General features: G+C 42.9%; 1 protein-coding gene across 5 annotated transcripts in view; it reads right to left on the bottom strand.

The window, feature by feature from the left end:
• Nucleotides 1–23087, bottom strand: part of hdac4 (histone deacetylase 4) — a 163587-nt gene that overhangs the window by 72365 nt on the left and 68135 nt on the right. Inside the window, exon 1 of one of the 5 annotated variants that reach the window (XM_047814508.1) lies at nt 9707–9931. The exons of the other annotated variants lie outside the window; for them this stretch is intronic. Within the exon in view, the coding sequence (XP_047670464.1) occupies nt 9707–9710 (4 nt within the window). The 5' untranslated portion in view covers nt 9711–9931. Of the gene's footprint in view, nt 1–9706; nt 9932–23087 lie in introns of those variants that run through there. 5 annotated transcript variants of the gene reach the window in all.

Here is a 23087-nt window from a genome sequence, read left to right as displayed (position 1 = left end):
GCCCCAACAAAAACGTCTAATTAAATAACTTTAGTGAACATCAGTGCGCTTTCTCCAAACAATAAGTGGAAAAAGGGACTGGAAATATCTTAGTCAAAATTAGCTGTCAAAACCAGTTGATCTCTGTACAAGGCAATGAAATCTGTCCCAGACGTGCAGCACCTTGGAACTCACTCGCGCATACACATCAGAGCTTGTTTTTGTGCAATTAATATGTAGGCAATCAGATCAGCAGCCCTCAGGGTTTAAGGCGCCCTTGGATCGGCTCGGGAGCCGTGATTTGATTCCGCATGTTGACGTATTTCCTTCTGATGCAGGAAGTAAGGGAGAGGAGTGTAAGGAAGAGCTTGACTGATTCCTCAACTGTCGAAAGAGCTTTCTGTAGAACGTCAAACCTCCCACCCTCTCTAAACACAATAAGTCAGAAGAGGCCACGAGTTTAAACAGAGCTTGCAGTTTATTATAAACCTCTATAATTTTTTACTGCCGATTTGCCCGGTGTGATTTGAAAGCATATATTTCCAGGCGAATGAACATGTCTTAAATAAAAAAAATAAAAAATAAAAATGACCGGGAGCTCACTCTCTAATTCATACACACATTAGCTGTTCTTTGAAACAGTACGTCTCGGCATATAGACTATTACAGTTTATGTATATATTACAAGTGCGTGCGACAAGATGTGTTTTGTAAAATACATGTCTTTTGTGTGTGTGTGTGTGTGTGTGTGTGTGTGAGGGCTGGGCGATAAAATGATAACGATATGTATCGCGATAGACACGTGATTGATATCAATAAAAAAATGTGTTCGATATTTTTTATAATTCGTCGGAAGAAAACAGAGGTTGCGAAGCAAGTTTGGTTGCATTAATAAAGGCACTCACTCTCTGGTAACCGAGCAACGTAGGGAGTATATTTAACAAGTTGCACTATTTTATTACACTTTATTAAGCATTTCTAACCTTTTCTTTCATTTTGCACCTTAAATGTTAAGAGATAATTGTTAAGTGTTCATTGTGACTTTAGACTTATGTTTACATTTTAATTATTTGAGTTTTCCTGGTTGTTGACATTTCAGTCTTAATAACCGAGGGGATTATGATCAAGGGAAGGTCAAGTTTAAAATAAAAATGTTTAAATGTAATATATTTTCTTCTGGTCCTTATTTTAAATGGGTCATAAAAAATATCAATAATTTTTATTATCAACAATAAAAAAATCGACTGATATGAAACACTGATATCGTGATACAGTTTTCAGCCATATCGCCCAGCCCTAGTGTTTGTGTATATATAAAGGGACAAAATATAATGAAGCCATTTCTGCAACACACAATCTGAATCAACATGAAACTGTTATACATAAAAAAGGCATTAATTATTACTGATTATTATCAATAAAAATAAAATAACTTCTAATATTGTTTTATTAAATCATTTTTAAGACAGACAGCTGCTTCCAGTCTGATGCAAGTGAAAGAAAATATTATATTTTGTGGATACATCCGTCCTTTTACCTTTATGAAGAATGTTAAGGAAATTATAACCTCAGTGAATAAAGATGAACGTTTCAGTTTCAGGGTGAGGAGAACGTCTGAAGCTCTACGCCGCTTAGTGATGCAACATGGTGCAGAATAAAAATAAAAGCGCACATAGCAGCAAAGTTCAGCAAAAAGTGATTTGCTGACATAAACAACACTGTGTGGAACTCAAAGAAACACACACACACACACACACACACACACACACACACACACACACACACACACACACACACACACAGTAAACATTGATAAAGATTGATTCAAGAGTGCTGTGTATGTATCGGTCACGCCGTGTACCTTAGCAGAGTGATGCATCATGGGAGCAGAAGACAAAACTCGCCTAGTGGTGTGAGGGTCAGTGATCCATCACGGTTAAAGCAAACTGTGTGCTCCTCAGAACACACCGCAATCATGTGATCAGATTAGGAAGATCTGCTAAATCTGATTTCTCTGTATCGTCTGTTGGATTTTCCTCTGCACAGCTCTCACTGCTGCTTGATGGTATGAGACTTCCTGTCGTCTTCCTCATGTCTGACTCTGATGGTGCCCTAACTCACCCCCATAGGCAGCACAGCTCCGTGACCGAGTGACCCCCGACCCCCTCCACCCCAAAAGCAGGCTACGACAGTCAGCAGAGCTGTGTGGCTGTGACGTGAGCGATGCAATGCTTCTTCTATAGTCATGCTTGAGATAACAGAGACATGTCTGTTCTCTAGCACAAACAATGGCCTTGTCATGATACACACACACACACACACACACACACACACACACACACACACACACACACACACACACACACACACACACACACACAAAACGAGTGAACAGAGAGTCCAGACTGCATGCTCTAAACGTCTTCAGTGTCATTACGGTCCTCCGCACGGAATCCACTCCAACACAAAGCAAGAGAAAGAGTGCACATAGTTTAACCCTACCAAAGAGATGGAGCTAAAAATAGCCTTTGTGAACCTTCTAACTCATAAACATTGACTTCCTTTCATGTTTCCCTAAAGACCTCGCTGCATCCATACAGAGTGCTTATTGATGCCAAAATTTCTTGACAAGTGAGAACTACACCAGCAGTAGTAGTGTATGATCAGATCAATGCATCTTACACACACATTTCAGGCACAGTGCAACACTATACCATGATGAGTAATATATGATGAATAGTGTGTGTGTGTGTGTGTGTGTGTGTGTGTGTGTGTGTGTGTGTGTGTGTGTCTATCTATCTATCTATCTATCTATCTATCTATCTATCTATCTATCTATCAGAGTGGCAGGATGCATTTATCCTGATCGAAGAGACCAATGGAATTAGGCAATACTGTTTCCATGAATGAATGGACTTGGTCTGCAACTATGTTTAGATATGTGATTCATCAGAACAGATCGCACCTTTTCCTTTACTCCATGGTCCAATTCTGATGCTCATGTGCCCCTGGTCGGCGCTTTCGTGGACAGGGTTCAGCATGAGCACTCTGACAGGTCATCCTCATATTCAGCAAGCTGCAATGTAACAGGCTCACTGGTTGTCCTTCCTTGGACCACTTTTACTAACCACTGCATACCAGGAACTGCCCACAAGACCTTCCGTTTTGGAGATGCTCTGACCCAGTAGTCTAGCCATCACAAGTTGGCCCTGGTAACTCAGATCTTTACACTTGACCATCAACTTTGAGAACTGACTGTTCTCTTGCTACCTAAAATATCCCACCCTCTTGACAGGGGCCACTGTAACGAGCCAATCAATGTCATGCACTTCACCTGTCGGGGGTTTTAATGTTACGGCTGATCACATGATCGATAGAACAGCTGCTGCTAAAGTCAGAGCAACTGTTCTAGAAAATAAATCAGCTCCTACTGACCAATACTGCATTTATTATTTACTAAAACGTTGATAAAGGGACAGCAATTCTCAATAACAAAACTGGTTAAAACTCGCTAAAACTGCACATGTAAGCTTGGGAGATTCAGAACAACAACAAGAACGGGGTCATGTGGTTTAGCAGAGCCCGGCTCCTGAGAAAACATGAGTCTTGGGAACCACCGGGTGCACGTTTCCCTCAGTACGCCAGACTCCTAAACAACCCCTGTACCCTCTGTGTCCTTTGAAACGGTTAAATAAAGAGCCCGTGCTGGCTGAAAGCTCAGTCATGAGGTCAGAATGACCTCAGCAGAGTTGCTGTGGCACAGCAGTGTGTGTAAACAGCTGGCTGGACTCTGCTACAGGAACACACACGGTCTTACCGTGCAAAGCCAACGTGCCTGTCTCCTTACGTCAGCCAGACAGCACTGCTCAAAAGCCTCCTTTTAGCCCCAACTGCACTGTAACAGCAGGAGCATGGGAACATTCAGTTATTCCACAGAGCTGCAGCCAGGCCTGGCATCAGCGGCCGTCAGCGCCTTCAGGCACCGGGGCTAAAAATGACGCAGAAACACAAACGGGTCATAGCGGTGCCTGGGTGGGGAAGGCGGCTTGTTCTGGGAATGAGGAGACAACTGAAGTGTGTGCATGTGTGTTTAAGAGATCATTCCATTTTCTATACTCACATGTGTTAGACATTTATACTCATCATAGCCTGGAGAGAAGTTGGCCTGCTTTAGAGAAAACTCCTCTGTAGAAGCAGATGTCATGGTTATGAATATTAAAAAAAAGCACAGTTTGCTTTTAGCAGTCTTATGTAACTCCACATCAATCAATACCACAGTTATTCATCTATACTTAAGCTCACATAAGCTTTCAAGCAGCACATCCATCTAACTATCTCTTCAATAAAATACCGGAAAATAGCCGACATAAAAAACAAAACATTGCTGAAATTGCTAGCACTGAGTGCTGGTTAAAAGCTCCTCCACGTCTCTCGTTGGTCGTTCACCTGACTGCACGCAGCTTTTCATGCCTTCCAAATGCATTCCATTAATTCAGCGCAGTTCAATCTGGTGATCAATAAAGGCCCAGGTTTACTCCGAAGCCTGGAACGTATCCACGAGAATCAGCGTTGATCGCTGCAAACCCCTCTGCTGCCAGCAGTGGTCTACATGTGCTTTGGCAGATGAACTAGAATACAGGAAGGAGCTGTCTCTCTGTGGAGCCCTCAGATTCACCACTGTACGCATAGATGTGCTCATGCATACAGCCACAGCCTTAATCGTCCTCTGCTGCATCACACGCTGCCAAGCGAGACAAGCCACAGCAATCACTTCAACCATGAGGCAGCCAAAACAAACAGAGAAACACAGTGTGCACATGGTGTCTCTCTGTTACGCACACACACATACACCGACCTGCACGTACACAGGTCTATAGACAGGGCCAAGCTAAGTACACAAAAGCTCAAATATAATTAAGCATGGCATGTTTACAGTCAACAAAGTCAAACGTAAAGCCAATTCCACAAATACTGCTGTCAGGCAATTAGACACTCTAATGTGTAGACACCAGAAGAGCCAACGTGCCTAAGTGTCCTATCTGAAAACCATGCCGCGATTCAGAAGTCGCCTCCCGCCCAAAAATCACAGCATTTCATGCCAGCGTTCAAGATGAACAACGTGCTTCAATAGTCGGGTTTAACTGAGGTAACAGTGATGATATTGGGGAAAATAAAATCGATAGTGCTATTAAAAAAAACATTTTGACAAGCATTAAAAACACTCATTCATGATTGATTCAGATTCATGAGTCTGAGGGGCTTTTTACACCTGGTCACTTCATGCGTTGTCTGTGATCCGATAGCTCTCCGATCGTAAAAAGGCCAGGTCTAAATCCCCTCCGAAACGGTTTTGAGACGAATATAAATCCGATCGTTCAAACCACTTCAGGAGGTGGTCTGGACGCATTAAGATGAAACTGGACAGGTGTAAATGAATGTGCTTGTTCAAGCCACATACGTCAGCGCTATACTCCTTCCAACCGGAAGTAAGTCACTCGCAGGTGACTCACGAGTCGTGCATTGCACCAGAAACAAATAACATGGACGAAACACGGGGTTGGTTTTTTGTAGCATAAATGTCGTAACAAGTTTATCCGTCTTTTTTATTCTTTTTGATTGCATTCTGAAAACCGCATACACCAAAGCGTGTTCCATTTCAAGTACCCTGGAAATGAGGTAAAATATATTTGCATTTTAGGCGGGAGTAGAAAGATCTGATATCCAATTCGTCAAGACGCATTTATGTGGCCTAATGTACACGAAAAAATTTTAACAAATCATATCGGTGACCAGGTGTAAAAAGGCTAATATAGTATATAAAGTATAAAAATATATTTTGATTGGACAACACTTATTTAAACCCTGGTTGCCTCACAGACATTTTACAAAATCAGTGATTGAGAAACCTCGCAAAAGTTTTTTTTTTTTTTTTAAAAAAAAAAAAAAAACAGTTTGTGAGCCAACTAGGAGAAGATAAATGACACAAACTTGCAAATCAAAATAGAAAATTACAGAAGGGATGACAGAAGCGGATGTGGTGTGGGACCGACGGCGTGTTATGGATGTCTCAGTGAAGTGATATTACATAAATCATCTCCAGCGCACACAATTTCACACTGCCTCATCACTTGACCTGACAGTCACCCTTTCTACAGTCTGAGCTGGAAAGAAATCAGCCCCAGTATTTACCTCAGAGAATTCATCGGTGCTGTTGAAAAAAAAACAAAAAAACAAGCAATTTGTAAACAGCAATATAATGTGGAAGGCAAAAAAGTAAGAAAAGTGAGCTTTAGGGAATGGAGTGAGATTAACACATCATGCAACATAATCCTACAGGATTAAGAGTGAACATTTCAGAGTTCCACTTTCTCTGGAAGATAAACGACATTGTAATCTACATGCAAAGGAACTTTTTGTGACACAAGTTGCTATTCTATTTCTCTCACATTCGTGACCGCAGACATCTAGACAGAATAGAAGATGGTGTCCCGAATCGCACGGGGCACACTAAATAGTATGTGTAAGTAGTGACGACACAAACCGTGTGCTGCAACACCTATCACTATCATGCTCTCGTCTGATTGGTTAGTGGCTCTTGCCAGTCGTGTAGGTGCAATTATTTCATGCCTGAAGCTGCTGTTGAAATCCGGGGCCTGGTTTTGACCGGACACACCTGACCAAGACAGTGGGGGCTGAAATGGTTAAGTCCCGAAGCACCAGTAGCACCAAGCAGTCACTGTTGGGGCCCTTGTGCAAAGCCACAAACCCTGTTTTATCATATCATAGCTCACCCTGGACTCTGAGTAAAGTGATGGATTTCTACATGTTGTAAAGTATTCGGGACAAATAAAGGATTTTCAATGCAAATTACAAAGATAAAAACAAGGATAAGCGTAATGCGATATCCCAAGGTGGAGAAAATGTGTACAGTAACTGTGAAACAATTTTATGAAGTATGAAAAAACTGAAAATGAACAAGACTGGAATAAAGAAGCTCTGCACTGAAGTTCGCACTGGAAATGCGGCGAGAATTACTCTTAAAAACTCTTCAGTTCTTTAATTAATCCCGACCCTCAAAAACATGCTATGGCGACGGCAGAATTCCTGACAGAACAACGGGTAATAAATGTGGTGACGTATTCGTTTTAAGTAGTGGAGTGCTGTTCAAGATTCTTTTTATTTCTATATGTTTTTCCCGCACATCATTTTTCGAGTGCGTGATATGGAGAACGCAGGGCGTGAGCATGTATTATTAAGACTGTATCAGGTTAATACAACATTTAAATCTCCTGCCAATATTGATTTTCTCACTGTGATAGCAGATATTGATCAGCTTTGACCGCTAGTCGATGGTATATACGGCGTATGAGCCATGCTGACTGCTGCAGCTATTTATAGTCTGGGTTTCCTGGGCTGCAGTGTAAAGCTGCTCAGCAGCAGATTCTGTATCACTGCAGCCCCAGAGCAACAGCAGGATCATCTCACTCCCGGTTTACGGCACTAAGATTACACAGAGCCAGAGGCTAGGTGAGGCCAGGGCCTTATGAAAACCGTGTGCAAGAGGAGATCTGGGCAATTAGCTTTAGTCTCTGCACAGAACAGCAAGTGGGACAGAAATAAACAAAGGAGAAAAGTCTAAGCCAGATGCAGATGCAAACCCAAATGCATGTTCGGTATCAGTCGAAGGACGCTTATCTCTCTCTCCTTCTGCATGTCGAAGTAAACACTTCCAACACCAAATACATCGCATCCAGTGCCCACTTAACAGACTAGACATCACCCAGATGTCAATACACACACTCACGCTTGTGCATGAACACACCCACTCACGCTTTCTTCCCTCTTAGTCAAAGTCACATTTACTAGCACATGGCACGGATGAACACTTCACCCATTAAAACTGAAGAGTAGACTTAATATTTTCCACAGCCCTGAATGAAAACAGGATTTTTTTTTTTTTTTGGACCGCTGGTTTTGGGGAACGCCAAACGTAACTGCTGCTGCTAGGCAAATAATGAAAACAGAGAGAGAGAGAGAGAGAGAGAGAGAGAGAGAGAGAGAGAGAAAAGGGAGAGTGGGGGAGAAAGAGAGAGAGGGAGACTGATCAATGTTCAGTGAGATGTGAATGGCACTGAGGTAGGACACTGCAGGCTTGGGAGAGAGCGCGGGAGAGAGAGAGAGAGAGAGAGAGACAAGCTCCATGTTATTTTAAAGTCACACACACTCATATTTGTGGACAATTAACACAACTAATGCCGTTCAAACTATTTTAACATTTTTGTGAAAATAGAAATTTGAAAAAAGGTTATAAAATTTTTTTTTTTGAACTGTTGTGAAATTCTTCATTCACGCCTAACATTAAGCCTGTATACCTTCATATAGACACATAAAACATCAATTTTTGCAAACTTCTATTCAGTGCAATCTAAATAACTTGATTACATCCGATTTATTTGACAAGACCAAAAAAATGGAATCAGAATTAAAAATACAATGAACTGTGCAGCTCATGTTTCATGTGCTGTTTGTGTTGTACTATGATTTATTTATTTATTTTTTTTTGCCACATGTCAGCAAGGTAGATTTCTGACATCACGTGTGATTATTGATATAAGTTTTCTGTGAAGACTTCACTTGTCACTTCACACCCCCTGGACATGGTAGCGTGACAAGTTGTTTTATTTCCATACAAAAAAGAGAGAAGTGGTTAAAACAGACTGTTTACATCTAGTCTAACAGGAACTTGTTCTGAAGCCATGAAATGCAACATAAGTGTGTGCTGTTTTTTTACTGAATACAAATAAATTGTTAGTTTTGGCAAATCGCGATGTATCGGATGGTATGGTGCACTTCAGGAGGTGCTGTTAGTGAAAAGCAGTCAGTCATCATTGATTATATTCCTTATATACTATATACCGCACGCCCCGAAGTCTTTTATTCCTTACACGCCGCCTGTCCTTTGATCAAGCCCACACTCTTTGCAGCATCGTTAAGCTTTTCAAATGATCGTCTACATAACTCCTGTGGCAAACAGACCTGAAATAACATGCAGAATGTAAACACACTGGCGCACACGGGAAATGTTTCCCGCTATTGGAAGGAAACTCTGACACTGTTCATCGCATTCGCAAAGTCTCGCTGCTTGGCTAATGCAGCCTGGAGAATGATTAGCACCCTCACGCCATTGCTTCGCTTAGTTCGTCTACCCACTGCTCATTTTCTCATTAGGTTTCTGTCCTTGTGCTTTATATTAATGTAGCGCATTTCCACGTTCGCCTCTTCTCTCTATCTATCTCACTCTTTCTCACGGTGAATGAATGATGAGCCCCCGCATGACTGAACCAGTCAACCAGAACACCTCAGCAACGTTACACTCACTGCAGTGCACAGCCTGCATACTTCTCTTCCTCTCTCTCTCTCTCTCTCTCTCACTCAAACACGCACACACACACACACACACACACACACACACACACACACACACACAACAATGCAACACAGCACTCCTCTAAAGAGAATGAACATAAAGCTCTTGTCAGTCTCCCGTGTATGCATTCTGTTCAAGGATGCACTGTGAACACAAACACGCAGCGTCCGCCTCTTTAACATACATCAGCACCATTCAATAAACCCACAGTTCATGTCTACAGCGTGTCCGCCCACTCGCTCATTCATACATGAAAACATATACACACGCTATACAAAGCAAGGAGCAAAAAGCTCTTACCCATTAGTTCTTCAGTTCCGAGTGAAGAAGCGGCCGCTTTCCAAGCCGAGCAGTGTAAAGCCGTGTGCCGAGGACGCTTAAACAGTCCACAGCAAGCGAAATACAACCGAGTCTCTCTCTCACGTTTCTTCTCTTCGCTGTCTCTCAATGAGCATGCTCTGCTCTCCCTCAGGCACTGTCTCTAGCTGCCTCCGTCTCCTCCTCCCACACTCTCTCTCTCTCTCTCTCTCTCTCAGCTGGTGACATCAGAGAGCCGTTGCAAGCATGCCGAGTGTTTATGTGCGCCGCTGTTGGTTTCCTGGAACGCACGCCAGATTCACAGAAGGTCCAACCGTCTCTCTCATTTTCATTACTAATGGGAGTACATGCTGCAGTAGGGCCTTTGAGCAGCACCCAAAAATAGAAGGCACTTTACAAAAGATTTACTAAAGGTTTACAAAAGTCAGTTGAACAATGACGCACTATTAGGCAACATCATGACTTTAGCTAACTCTCATACATTTTAGTTTAATGTTTAAACTTCCCATCTAACAACCTAAACTTACAGCTTCTAAGTTAGATTTCACCAGCGCCCTAAAACAGCTTAAAAGTGGAAGCTCTTTTCTGTTTTTGCTCCTGCCATCCAGAGACAATGTCCTGCTCCTGCCTTACAAACACCACAGGTTTCTGAACCTGCAATCCCGAGGCTTACAATGTTCTGCTCCTGACAACCTGTAGCCAACAAGTTTCTGCTCCTGCCAACCTGAAGCCAACAAGTTTCTGCTCCTGCCAACCTGAAGCCAACAAGTTTCTGCTCCTGCCAACCTGAAGCCAACAAGTTTCTGCTCCTGCCAACCTGAAGCCAACAAGTTTCTGCTCCTACCAACCTGAATCCAACAAGTGTCTGCTCATGCCAACCACAGGCTAAGTTTCTGCTCCTGCCAACCACAGGCCAATAAGTTTCTGCTCCTGCCAACCACAGGCCAACAGGTTTCTGCTCCTGCCAACCACAGGCCAACAGGTTTCTGCTCCTGCCAACCACAGGCCAATAAGTTTCTGCTCCTGCCAACCATAGGCCAACACGTTTCTGCTGCTGCCAACCACAGACCAACACGTTTCTGCTCCTGCCAACCGGAGTCCAACACGTTTCTGCTGCTGCCAACCTGAGTCCAACACGTTTCTGCTGCTGCCAACCTGAGTCCAACACGTTTCTGCTGCTGCCAACCTGAGTCCAACACGTTTCTGCTGCTGCCAACCTGAGTCCAACACGTTTCTGCTGCTGCCAACCTGAGTCCAACACGTTTCTGCTGCTGCCAACCTGAGTCCAAAACGTTTCTGCTGCTGCCAACCACAGGCCAACAAGTTTCTGCTCATGCCAACCACAGGCCAACAAGTTTCTGCTCCTGCCAACCACAGGCCAACAAGTTTCTGCTCTTGCCAACCTGAAGCCAACAAGTTTCTGCTCCTGCCAACCTGAGTCCAACAAGTTTCTGCTCCTGCCATCATGAAGCCAACTAGTTTTTGCTTGTACTATACTAAGGCTAACAATTCTGCTCCTGCCAACCAGAAGCCAACACATTTCTGTTCTTTTCAACCTTAAGCTCCCCTCCAAGAGACTTGTACTGAGTTCTTGAGACCTATAATAAATCTTATCAATCTTGCAATCACAAAGCTGCTCCTGCTGCCCCAAGGACCACAAGCTCCTGCCCCATCTGGAAACTCAAAGGCTCCTGGTCCTGTTCCTGCCATTCATTTCTGGACCGGTGGTGATAGTGTGCTTCCTTAAAATATGTGCTCTTTAAAAAAAAATTCATATACAGAATATCTCCATAGTAGAATTTATTATTAGTCTTTACCATGTTGCCAATTAATATATGAAACGAGTAAAAGAGAGTTGAGCTGAAGTTGGCTGCTTTTTCTCCTATCGATTCACCGAACTGTCAAATAAGAACAGTGAAGCGCTCGAGTTAAAACTTTGAGTAAATTCAGCTCTATTCTCAACATATTGCACGATCAAGTTACTGGGAGTGTAATTCTATAAAACTCCAGAGCACCAGATGTCAATGTAAACAGCTACAGCAAAGAACATGATCATACAAACAAGTCCTCACACATACGCTCGGTAAAACCCGAGCAGTTAGTGAAGATATACAGCACAGTAAAGAGGTAGATAGATGGAGATTTTCAATAATTGCCCACCTTAAAATGCAGCTAATAAATCTAGGTGACTACAAATGTGTTCTTCTTTAAAAGGGGACAAAGAAAGAAAAAAGATTGTGTCAGAGAATGAGAGCGAGAGAGCGAGCGAGAGAGAGAGAGAGAGAGAGAGAGAGAGAGAGAGAGAGAGAGAGAGAGAGAGAGAGAGAGAGAGAGATACTCTACAAAAATCAGAACTGGAAGGAAAACAGTGATTAAGGCTGTCCCTTTGAATAATGTGCATGATGAAATGAGTTGGGGAAGACATTTTAACGGCATTAGAAATGAGGTGATTAGACTAGAGATGGATGAAGCCATCAGGACCACTGGGAACAGGAGAAGCAATATTCCCTCTTTCACTCCAAAATGCACACACACACACACGCACACGCACGCACACGCACACACACACACACTTTTTAACAGAACCATCCAAGTGACCATACTCTGTGCATTCAGCCTTAAATGCTTGAGAAGAAAAAATACTTTGCTCCTTGTTTCTTTAAGTGTGTAGAACATCTAGCTGGATGAACAGGTGCTGCATAGAAAGAAAGGAGTAGAGCAGGCAGGGTAAACAGTACGGCAGAAGGCTTGGTCGTGTCTCCTGGGAGTGGCATAGAGTGAAGAGAAAAAAGGAAGAAAGAAGGGACATGGTGCTAGGGCCTGCACTTAACCAAGTGGCAGATCAATGGCACATTTACTCCAGCACGATTAATCAATAGCCAGCGTGTTTGGCTACGTGGGAGCAGGGAGAGAGCAATACTGCACTGAAATAAATATCCCACGGATCACTTTCACGCAGAGATGTACAGCATCCTATAATGGTCAACACCCAGGAGCGATGACAAACGCTGCTCTCTGAAGAAGCCGTGCAGCAGCATCTGTACAGCAAGAGTACACAAACTGTCCTAAACCTTTGCAATACATGAATCAGAACAACTTCTGCTACCAGTCAAGATTAACTCGGCTTATCGATTAAACCAAAAATATAACTTTTTGCTTACTTGTGTGTTTTTTTTTTCTATACACTGAAAGTCGTTCTTGGATCATGTTTTTAGGTGCTAGAGAAACATACTGTACAATGTATTTATTGGGTTTTCTGTTGTAGATGCAATGCAACATGGATTCGATTTCCTTTTTTTCTTCACAATCTACACGCAACACAATGTCAAAGCAAAAACAAGTCTTCAGAGCTTACTGCAAATGGATTTCATTTACATTTAGTATTTAGAACCGTCATGCAGTAATTTAAAAGCACCTTTGGCAGCTTTTTTTTGTCTTCTGCCTTCGGGTTGTTTTTCCCATTCTTCTTGGCAGCTCTTCTCAAGCTCAATCAGACTTAATGAGTGTCTGTGTCCTACCATCTTTACAGGTATTATATGGAGCTCGAGTTCGGGTTTTTTGATGTAATCAATGAATATTAAAGTGTGAAGGGGTCTGAACGCAGTATTTGAGTTCAGGAACGCTGACAGCTGTTCTTATCCGAACTACCTCAGGTCACAGGCATCGAGGCAGGATACACCCTGGATGGAGTGCCAACCCATCGCAGGGCACACACACACACACTCATTCACTCACACACTACGGACAATTTTCCAAAGATGCTAATCAACCTACCATGCATGTCTTTGGTCCGAGGGAGGAAACCGGAGTACCCGGAGGAAACCCTAAAGGCACGGGGAGAATAAGCCAATATATAGTAGTAAAATATCAATATATACAGTAGATTCAACAGAGCTGTTTCGAAGCGAGTGGATCTTTATGTAGATCGTCGGTTACCTACCAGACGAACCTAGCCCTAGCATAATATCAGGTGAAAACGACTAACACAAATAATTCTTCGATAATTTACCTCAGGATTTTTTCCTCAAGAAAGCAGCTTTTAATTGAACTTTACATGGATGTTGTAGATATGAAAGCATGCTGTGACACGACCGCTAAAGTCTGTGGCACTACAGCTTGTGTGTGAATTAATATCTAAAAGCATTCAAGTAGTAAATAGTTACTACAAACTTGGACATGTGAGGAAAAAATGCTAGTCATGTGTGCACTTACTACCTCAAACATACACACGAGAGCGGTTGTAATCTGTCGCTTCCAAACCTGATGATCTGTAAAATTATTAGTAGCAAGGCCAGACAGGTCAGCAGGCAAAGAGTTCAGCTTCACTGCAGTAGTTCTCCGACCGAGTGAACCGAGCTGAACTTTCAGGTGGCTTTATACACCCTGAAGGCAGCTGTGTGGCCTTTTAAACTGACAGTTAAAAAAAAAAAAGAAAGAAAGAAAGAAAAAAAAAAAAAACTTATCTACTTCTGACGCTACACACACAGCTATGCTGCAGATAATATCCACATGCATGCACACACCCAGTGATCACACTGATAACACACAGACGCAGACGTAAAAACGCACAAGCATGTACACACAACTGTAATTTCGATCCGACCTTCTGGGAAGGAACTTCAGAAAAAGGGGAGTTTTCCATGTCCGACTCGCATTTTTTCCTTTGGTGCAGCGCCAAACTAGAGGACATGTAAATGCGCTGTTGTAAATGGAGTTCCCGTTCCATGAAACGGCCGTGTGAATACGGCTCAGAAAGCTCCACGGATTCGCAGCCTCTTGTATGCTTGAACAAATAGAATTTATGGAAAGCTATTCAAAGTTAAAGAAGGAAATGGACAGCTCAATGGTGATGTATAGACGGAGTAAAAGATAGGAAACGGCGAAGTCATTGCCGAGAGGAACGAAAGAAGATTTCCCAAAAGCCGAAGCTGAACGAAGAGACAGAATGACAGATATGCTACAACCCTCAGAAATTTTCTCCCTTAGGATACAGCCGAACACCGGTGTGAGAAAAGCTGTATCATTCATTATTAATTACTGCTCTTGATGGATTCCTGCCATCTCTCTCTCTCTCCCTCTGTAACGCTGTCTTTCTGAATCGAAGAGTAGGCACTGAAATCGTGTGCTTCAGAGAGATATAGTGGAATTTCATTCTAATAAAGAGGAACATGGTGAGAAATGCATTAGCAGCTAGATCTAGTGCCATGTGACATAATTAACACTTCAACACTAACGTTTGCCCTTTCCGTTATGTTTTGAGAGTAGCACAATAAGAGCAGGTCAACTGGTGAAATTCTGGGTGTGGAATAAACTGTCCGTCTGATCTGAAGCATGCTTCAATATGAAATGATTCAGTCGCTTTCAATACTTTTCACCCTCATTTTCAATATCTGGGTCCAAAAGTTCGGGGAGCTCGTGAGTCGATGATATAAGGAGTAGTCACGAGTGGAGAAAGTGAGCAATTCCTGCATTGAACAGAACCAACTTTGGGGATTTGGGCCAGCTCCAGCCTCAACACTCCCTCAAGAGCCGCAATTATCACATTTGTGGAAAAACAAGGTTTGGAGCAGCTTTTCTCGGTTTAACAGGGCTGCTCATTTAACAGGGTTGTCTAATCATATCACCCCAACACTCAGCTACCTCGTCTTCCGTCATGCTTGTGTCGCTGTGGAATTGTTCAGCAGCCAGATACGTGCTCCAAGAGGGGTATGAAGCTTAGAGGAATACTCCAGAGTTTCTGTCTTCGTCTCTATTTACTTCACTGGTAGCGCATCTTAGAATTTGCACCAGATGTGTCATGAGAGAGAGCATCTGTCAAGTCCAAAGCACATGTCTGGGCACACACAAGAGTTGTTATGTTATGAAGGTTAGTCACCAAGTATTATTGTCTAGCAAATCGTTATTATATCCAGTCAGGTTTCTTACTCATTGGGTTCTCGTCCCTTTTGTGTCTGGTTGCGTCAAACCATAAAATGCACGCCGGATTTTGCAATGCTCATGATCGTGTAACACAATAAACACAATTGTACACACACATTACACATGCACAAAGATGTACACAGATTCCGTAATGTGTTCGAGAAAGCTGTACAGCTAAATGTTCTGAATATCTCCCTCAGCTCGCTTGTCCAACACCTTCCACTTGAGGGGCGTGTCTGTCTACAACACGGGACATTAAACGATCCTGCTGGACATTTGACTTATACAGACAAATAATGATGGAGTATTCCTTTAACACGAGCTCAACAGCCTCGAACCTGTATGCTACCTGTGTGAAGAGAATCCTGAATGTATTTGCAGTAATGTATTTATGCCAGAAGGCTCATGTTACTAAATCCATCACACTCTTCCTCAGCATCTCATTCTCAGCACAATGTGGCTGCGGTCCATTAGTCTGGTGGATTGTGCATTCAGCGGAGTGTGGATTGCTCATCCCTGCACTACAGTGACCTACTGAACACTCGCTCCACCCAATGAAACAACAGCAAGCGGTCATATTAGCTCATGTCCCTGTAGATGACATCAATAATGCATGTGCAAAGAACTGGATGTGGCTGAATGGCTTTTTAAAGTTTTATCAGACAACGACGACAAAAAAAACATGTTCACGTTAATAGGCATAAATCATTGTGACAATGGGAAAAAAAAGTTTGTATATTAGGAGCTCAGCGTTACGACCTCTATTGCGCTATTTTTTCGATGAGTGACGGGAAGAAAATTAAAACAAAGGAGAACGAACTCTCTCGTCTGTACTTAATGCAGCCCGGATCCACACTTGTCGCTTAGTACCCGGAGAAAAGTAACTTGAGGAGCAAATAAAGTTAAGAAATAAGGATCCGTATTTGATTCCTCTCCCACTCCAGAGAGTGTGAGGAAGATAAAAGGGGTCATGGCCTTTCCGCTAACCCTCCTCTCGCAGAAGAGGCTTCTCACATACAAAATTCAGCAGGCTATAAAAAGGAGAGGGAGAAATTGCTTCGAGTGAGCCTCGACAAAGTAGCTGAAGTAGATTAAAATGTTAGCCACCCAACTGGAAGACGAAATCAAGGCTGACTTGCAGATGAATGATTTCAAGCGTTAAGTGGGGAAAAAAGAAAAATTCGTGAATAAAACCAGACATCAGCTGCAGTTGTTTACATGGTCTGAGTACGTCCTGGGTCGAAAGCCACATGATGAACAACTATACGTTTTTTTTGTGGCTGTTGTACAGAAACAAGAAATAAAACAAAGTGAAAAAATGTGGAGGAGGGATTTTTTTGGGGGAGTCTTGGGAAGCAGGACTGAATGTACTGCAAAGAGAAAATGGATTTCTAGCACAAAGACTAGAAACAGCTTTTTCAACTTTGAGTTACTGGTCCGGTTTGCACTGCGTTTCAATCCCATAAGATGGATTGTAATAGTAATTTGATCGAAGGAAAAGGGGCGTGAATATAAAAGATTCTATTTTTATTCTGATGTGAGAATGACTTAACAGGCTAGCAAGATGATTTCCCTATCACTTTCATTATCATTCACAAATTTACATGAAACTCTGGATGTGGTGCCACCCCATTCACATACTCTTACACGCCCATTAAGACACTGGACATTTGAGAGATGCCAATCAGAATATAACACATGTCTATGGAGGAAAGCTCAGATAAACAGGGAGAAAGTGCAAGTTACTGTATACACACTGATGGTGGGAGATGGGTGTGATGCTAAAAACTAAACTGCTGTTTAGCCAACATCTCAATCAAAAACTACTACATCAGACTGTAGTATATTGCATCAGATTGTGAACTTGTCAAATCCAAATCACATCGCATTGTACAGTGTAGGTTTACACCCTAAATGCAGGTAACTGCTTCTAAAGGCAATATTGTTCTTACAGTTTTCCTCCTAGTAGCTGTTGCTCCTCACTGGTTTTCCGTCCCAGAATTTTGACACAATTAGGTGACACTGTGTACAGGACACAGTAGTGTGATCCTGGTGTAGACGCTAGTGAGTCAAGTTACAGCACCTTTATTATCAGGTTTCATTATGTAAGCTGTCTAATCCATCTCTCACACAGAGACCAGACACAAACCTGAGCTCCTCTGGATCCTATGCAACTCTGCTACGAAGAGCTGAAATAAAAGAAAACGAGCTCTTTTGTTAAACTCCAAGCATAAAGAGTGAGATTAGAAGATGCATCACCAGGTAATAAACCTGTTACACACAAGCATCCCTACACACTGTTGCTCTATGCCTCGCTCTCACTGAGGTCAGATATCCTGAAACAACATGCTATATCATGGATGGAATGACAGCCCTGAAACCACCCCCACCCCCCACCCCCACACACACAAACACACAGAGAGAACAGCATGTCTTGCATTGTGTGAGTGTGGTAACACAGCACAGCACTGAAACTGCACGCCTTTGTATTGATCATGCAGGACCGAGGCTTGTGCCCGGCTGCCTCTCAGCACCATTACGGCAAAATCACAGGCCTGTCTTCTGTGATTAGACTCAATCGTGTAATAAAATGCAATTGGAGTGCATTATGCATCGCTGGCCTCAGAGCTTTCACAGCTAAATCGGATTGGCAGCGCTGCTCAAAAGCTGCCATACTGAGGCAATATGGCTGCTATAAAATGACCAACTGATCAATTAATTAATCAATCACTCACTTAATCTGATTATCATCCAGTCACTTATTCAGGGGATACATCCATGTAATCGCATCATTTCGGATATGATAGCTATATCAGAGCTCTGGGCAGTAACTGATATCCGATAGAGATTTGATACGGCCATCCTGGTAAGCTAGCCATCCTCTAAGGGGCGACGACACGGGGGCAGAACAACCGCTGTACGTTTCTGTGTATGAGACACACCATGCCAGTCAACGTTACGTTCACCAAGGGCCTAAAATACACCTGTGGAGCAGAAACCCATATGACCTCACTGCAAAGACAAGTCATGGGAATATCACTTTACTAATCAAGAACTGGTTCAAGAGACAACTTGAAAAAATATGATATTGCCGTCACGTACATAACAACCCACGTACACTAAAAAAGCTTGCAGGATTCACAGCTCAAAAAGAAAGCTACACAAAGCTCCAAAACAAGCAACACCGCCCTTAAATACACTGGCGTCAGCATGAAGCTCGCTACAAACCAACAAAGACTGTATGATGCATGACACTGCCATCCATGAGGAATGGGATCACTTCCAAATCTTCCAGCAATACAACAGAGTTTGTATAAAAAATAAATAAATAAATAAAAAACGCTGGAAATATTAATGCGGTGGTACGTTAGTGATAAAAATGAATAATAAAAATGTCATATATTTAATAGAATAAATATTAAACTAAATTAGTTATGGCACCTAAATAAAATATTCTACATTGAAGAGGGGGAAAATATGAGAGTTTTAAAGATTAAGAATATTTTAGCATCATGTCGGCTTCCTCCACTCAGGGTATAATTATAAATATTTATAAATAACACACTCTCTCCCTCGCTCGCTTTTTCTCTCTCCCACTTTCTCTCCCTCTCTCACACTGCCCCCTTACTCTCCCTCGCTCCCTCTCTCTTTCTCTCCCTCACTCCCTCTCACACTGCCCCCTTCCTCTCCCTCGCTCTCTCTCTCACCCCCTCACTCCTCCCCCTTTCTCTCCCTCTCTCCCGTCTCTTTCTCTCCCTCAATCCCATTTTCTTTCTCTCCCTCACTCTCTCTCACACTGCCCCCTTTCTCTCCCTCACTCCCTCTCTCTCTCTCCCTCATTCTTTCCCCTCTTTCTCTCCCTCTCTCCCGTCTCTTTCTCTCCCTCAATCCCATTCTCTCTCTCCCCCTCACTCCCTCTCTCACACTGCCCCTTTCTCTCCCTCGCTCCCTCTCTCCTTCCTCTCTTTCTCTCCCTCAATCCCATTCTCTTTCTCTCCCTCGCTCCCTCACTCTCTCTTTCTCTCCCTCTCTCACACTGCCCCCTTTCCTCTCCCTTGATCCCACTCTCTTTTGATCCCTCCCTCTCTCACACTGCCCCCCTTTTCCCTCCCTCGCTCCCCCTCTTTCTCTTCCTCGCTCACTCTCTCTTTCTCTCCCCTGCTCCCTCCCTCTTTCTTTCTCTCCCTCTCCCTTTCTCTCCCCTGCTCCCTCCCTCTTTCTTTCTCTCCCTGTCTCTTTGTCTCCCTCTCTCTCTGCTCTCCGGACCTCCTGATCTATCCTGATGGTCTGGATGAAGTTTTCATCACTGAAACCTCTGGCTGCTGCTGCTGATGTCCCCACATTTACAGCCTAAAGATCCAGGAGCTTACAGTGAAAGTTGGCACTTTGATATCACTATTAACAATTTTGCTGATAAGTTTATTAAAACAGACTCCATGTCCAAACTAGACTTTCCTGGTTACTTTTTGATCCTTTAGTCCCAGTTAGAAGAGGAAAATAACATGAGTCTGTGTGCAAAAAAAAGAATGTGTATAATTTAGCACACAGCACTAAACACAATTTAAGACACAACACTTGATTAATTACTTGAATGAGGAAGACTTGCATCTGTAGCTCAGAGTAATCGATCAGTCAAAATCCACAACAAGTGTCAACTACAACTACTGTGCTGTAACCGGCTAGCTTCATTTTTAATGAAGCGGACAAATACGTGTGGTGATTAGCAGCTAAATGAACGTGAGGTAAATTCCGCAAACCTTTCGTTCCTTTTCCCAACAACGCATGCTAATTTTAAAAAGGTCATGCACGGCAAGGATTGTTAGGTCTGAACTACTCAAAATATTCAGAAGCAGACTTTGCCCGAGGTAAAGGGCTACATTTGGGGAAAAACCCTTAAAAAAAAAAAAAAAAAAAAAGCCTGACACATACATGTGCAAGTGAGTGAGTCAGAGATAAATAGAGATAAAGACAGAGAGAGACGTGTTCTGGTCCAGCAGAACCGAGGCAGCTGTCTCACAGCTCCTGCCTTCACCACTTGGCAGCACCAGGCTGAGGGCCAGTGCCAAGGCGGCGGACAGGGCGCCACTTTCAGTGGCCAATACAGGATGCTCACAGACCATCTGTGAGGACTGGCATCAGTGGCAGCCAGCAACCGTCTCCCAAAAACACATGTACAGTATTCGGGTGACTTCTCATTACCAAAATAATGAAATAATTAAAGAAAGACAGAAAGAAGGAAAGACAGGAGGAAAGAAAGACAGAAAGAAGGAAAGACCGAAAGAGGGAAAGAAAGACAAGTAGAAGGAAAGACAGAAATATTTATACCAGTCACTCATTAATTCTCCAATCAATCTGAAAATTTATTTTCTGTAACGGCGTCTTTGACCGTGTCGAATACAAAGACGATGAAGTAAAAGTTTATTTTTATGGAAGAAGTATGTTTTCCACCAAGGGATGTCTTCGGGACAGAAGATTTTGTGTTTTCTGCTTGCTCTAGAACATTACAAGCAGCATTATTTTCTTATTTTAAATTCATTTAAAATCGAGAAAGAAAATGAGTGAGAATATGGCGGGGGAGAGGCTGATGTAAACATAAATGTACTTCATTAAATTGCTTCCTTTAATTATTGAATAATTAGGTGTTGCATAATCATAAGGAGTGATTATTTCCGTACAGAGGCACACCTGAGCAGGTCTTATTCTCTTTCATAATAACCACTCTGCTCAGATGAAGGACAAACTGAACAGATCTTAGCTGCAGGACCCATCTGAATTCGTCTTGATTACGTTGAACTTCACTTAACTTTAATTTCTTCGGATATTAAATATCACTTTTATTAAAGTGTTCTCCGCTGTGGACTGCTGTACGGCTCGCTCGAACACGCTCCTATGAAATCTGGATTTTATGGCGAGTAATAAAAGCTGCATTTATTTTAAATATCGTGTCAGGATAAAAGAGACGAAGCGCACTGCTTTTGCTGTGAGTGAGGAACAAGCTGCTGCACTAAGCTGGCCAACATCCAGCCTGATCAGTCTATCCAGGGAGAAAGGTGGGGGCAAGGGGGAGGCAATGGGGCAGTTGTATGGCAAAACTGAAACAAGGGCATAGTGCCTGACTGTGACATCCCCAACACACCCACTCTATCCCCTACTGAGTAGGCAAGGTGACCCATGACAGCTCTCTGTGCCTCTCAGTAAGACAGAGAACAGCATGTCACCTAGCACTAAACATGAAGCACTGCCCGGAAACACAGCATGGCCCAGCACACACACACACGCACACACACACGCATGCACACGATTACACATACACACACACACACACACACACACACACACACAGCACACATGAACAAACGAGTGCAATCATGAGGGCATACACACAAGTGCACACACACACACACACACATACACACGCACATGAAAGCGCACACACACACACACGCATGAGAGCGCACACAAACACATGTACACACATGCATGTACACACAAAGTTTTTGTATCAGGCTTCATGACAGCTGATTATTTTAACCATAATTCCAGCTACAAAAAATCAAAGCAAGTCCAAGCCCAACACATGACCTGACTTGTTAAGAAAAGGCTTATTCCATATGACTCGCCTGGCAGGAATCATTAAGCATCTGAGCGGTGTACTTCCCATTTCCTGGAAAAGGGATCGTTTCAAAGTTCCTGTACATCAGAGGTCAGTGGACGAGCCTGTCATAACGGTTCAATAAGGCAATATATTCCTCTGAGAGACGTGTGTAAAAACAGCAAGGGTCAAGACCTTCACTGGTTTTACAAGTAATACCATATAGCCAAAATCCTGTCTCTCTCTCTGTGTGTGTGTGTGTGTGTGTGTGTGTGTGTGTGTGTGTGTGTGTGTGTGTGTGTGTGTGTGTGTGTGTGTGTGTGTGTGTGTGTGTGTGTGTGTGAGAGAGAAAAGTGAGAGCTAAGTCATTTCTTTGCCTGTCAATACTCTTTATATTTTTTTTTTCACTCCGAGCCCCTAGTACTGTTAGTACTCCAAATCGATGGCCGAGCTTCGTGCTTCTTTCTGCGTCCTTTAGACCGGCTTCACGCACCCAACAACTCATTCCCAACTATTTCTCTGCGCATGTCTGCCATGTTTTGGTTAATATTCATTATTTTACGTTATAATACCCTACACAGGCAGGCTGCAAGTGCAAGTCGGTCAGGACTGAAGTTAGCTGGAACTTCTATGTGCATTATAAAAAAAACAAAAAAAAAAAGAAACATCCGCTCTATACAGATAAGCAACTGGGAACTGACTAGAGTTTGTTCCTGGGAAGCTTGTACAAAAGAGAGACACGTGTTTGTGCATGTCCAGAGGTGAGTACTGCTCTGAGACATAATGAGTGATGAGGAGAGGTGAAAGGCGAAGAGATGACGCAAGTGGCGAGGTTCAGAGTACGTGCCGTTT

The sequence above is a fragment of the Tachysurus fulvidraco genome, chromosome 6, assembly GCF_022655615.1.
Source record: "Tachysurus fulvidraco isolate hzauxx_2018 chromosome 6, HZAU_PFXX_2.0, whole genome shotgun sequence".
Taxonomy (NCBI): Eukaryota; Metazoa; Chordata; class Actinopteri; order Siluriformes; family Bagridae; genus Tachysurus; species Tachysurus fulvidraco.
Note: the sequence above shows the minus strand (reverse complement) of the source record. Positions and strands in the feature narration are given on the sequence as shown.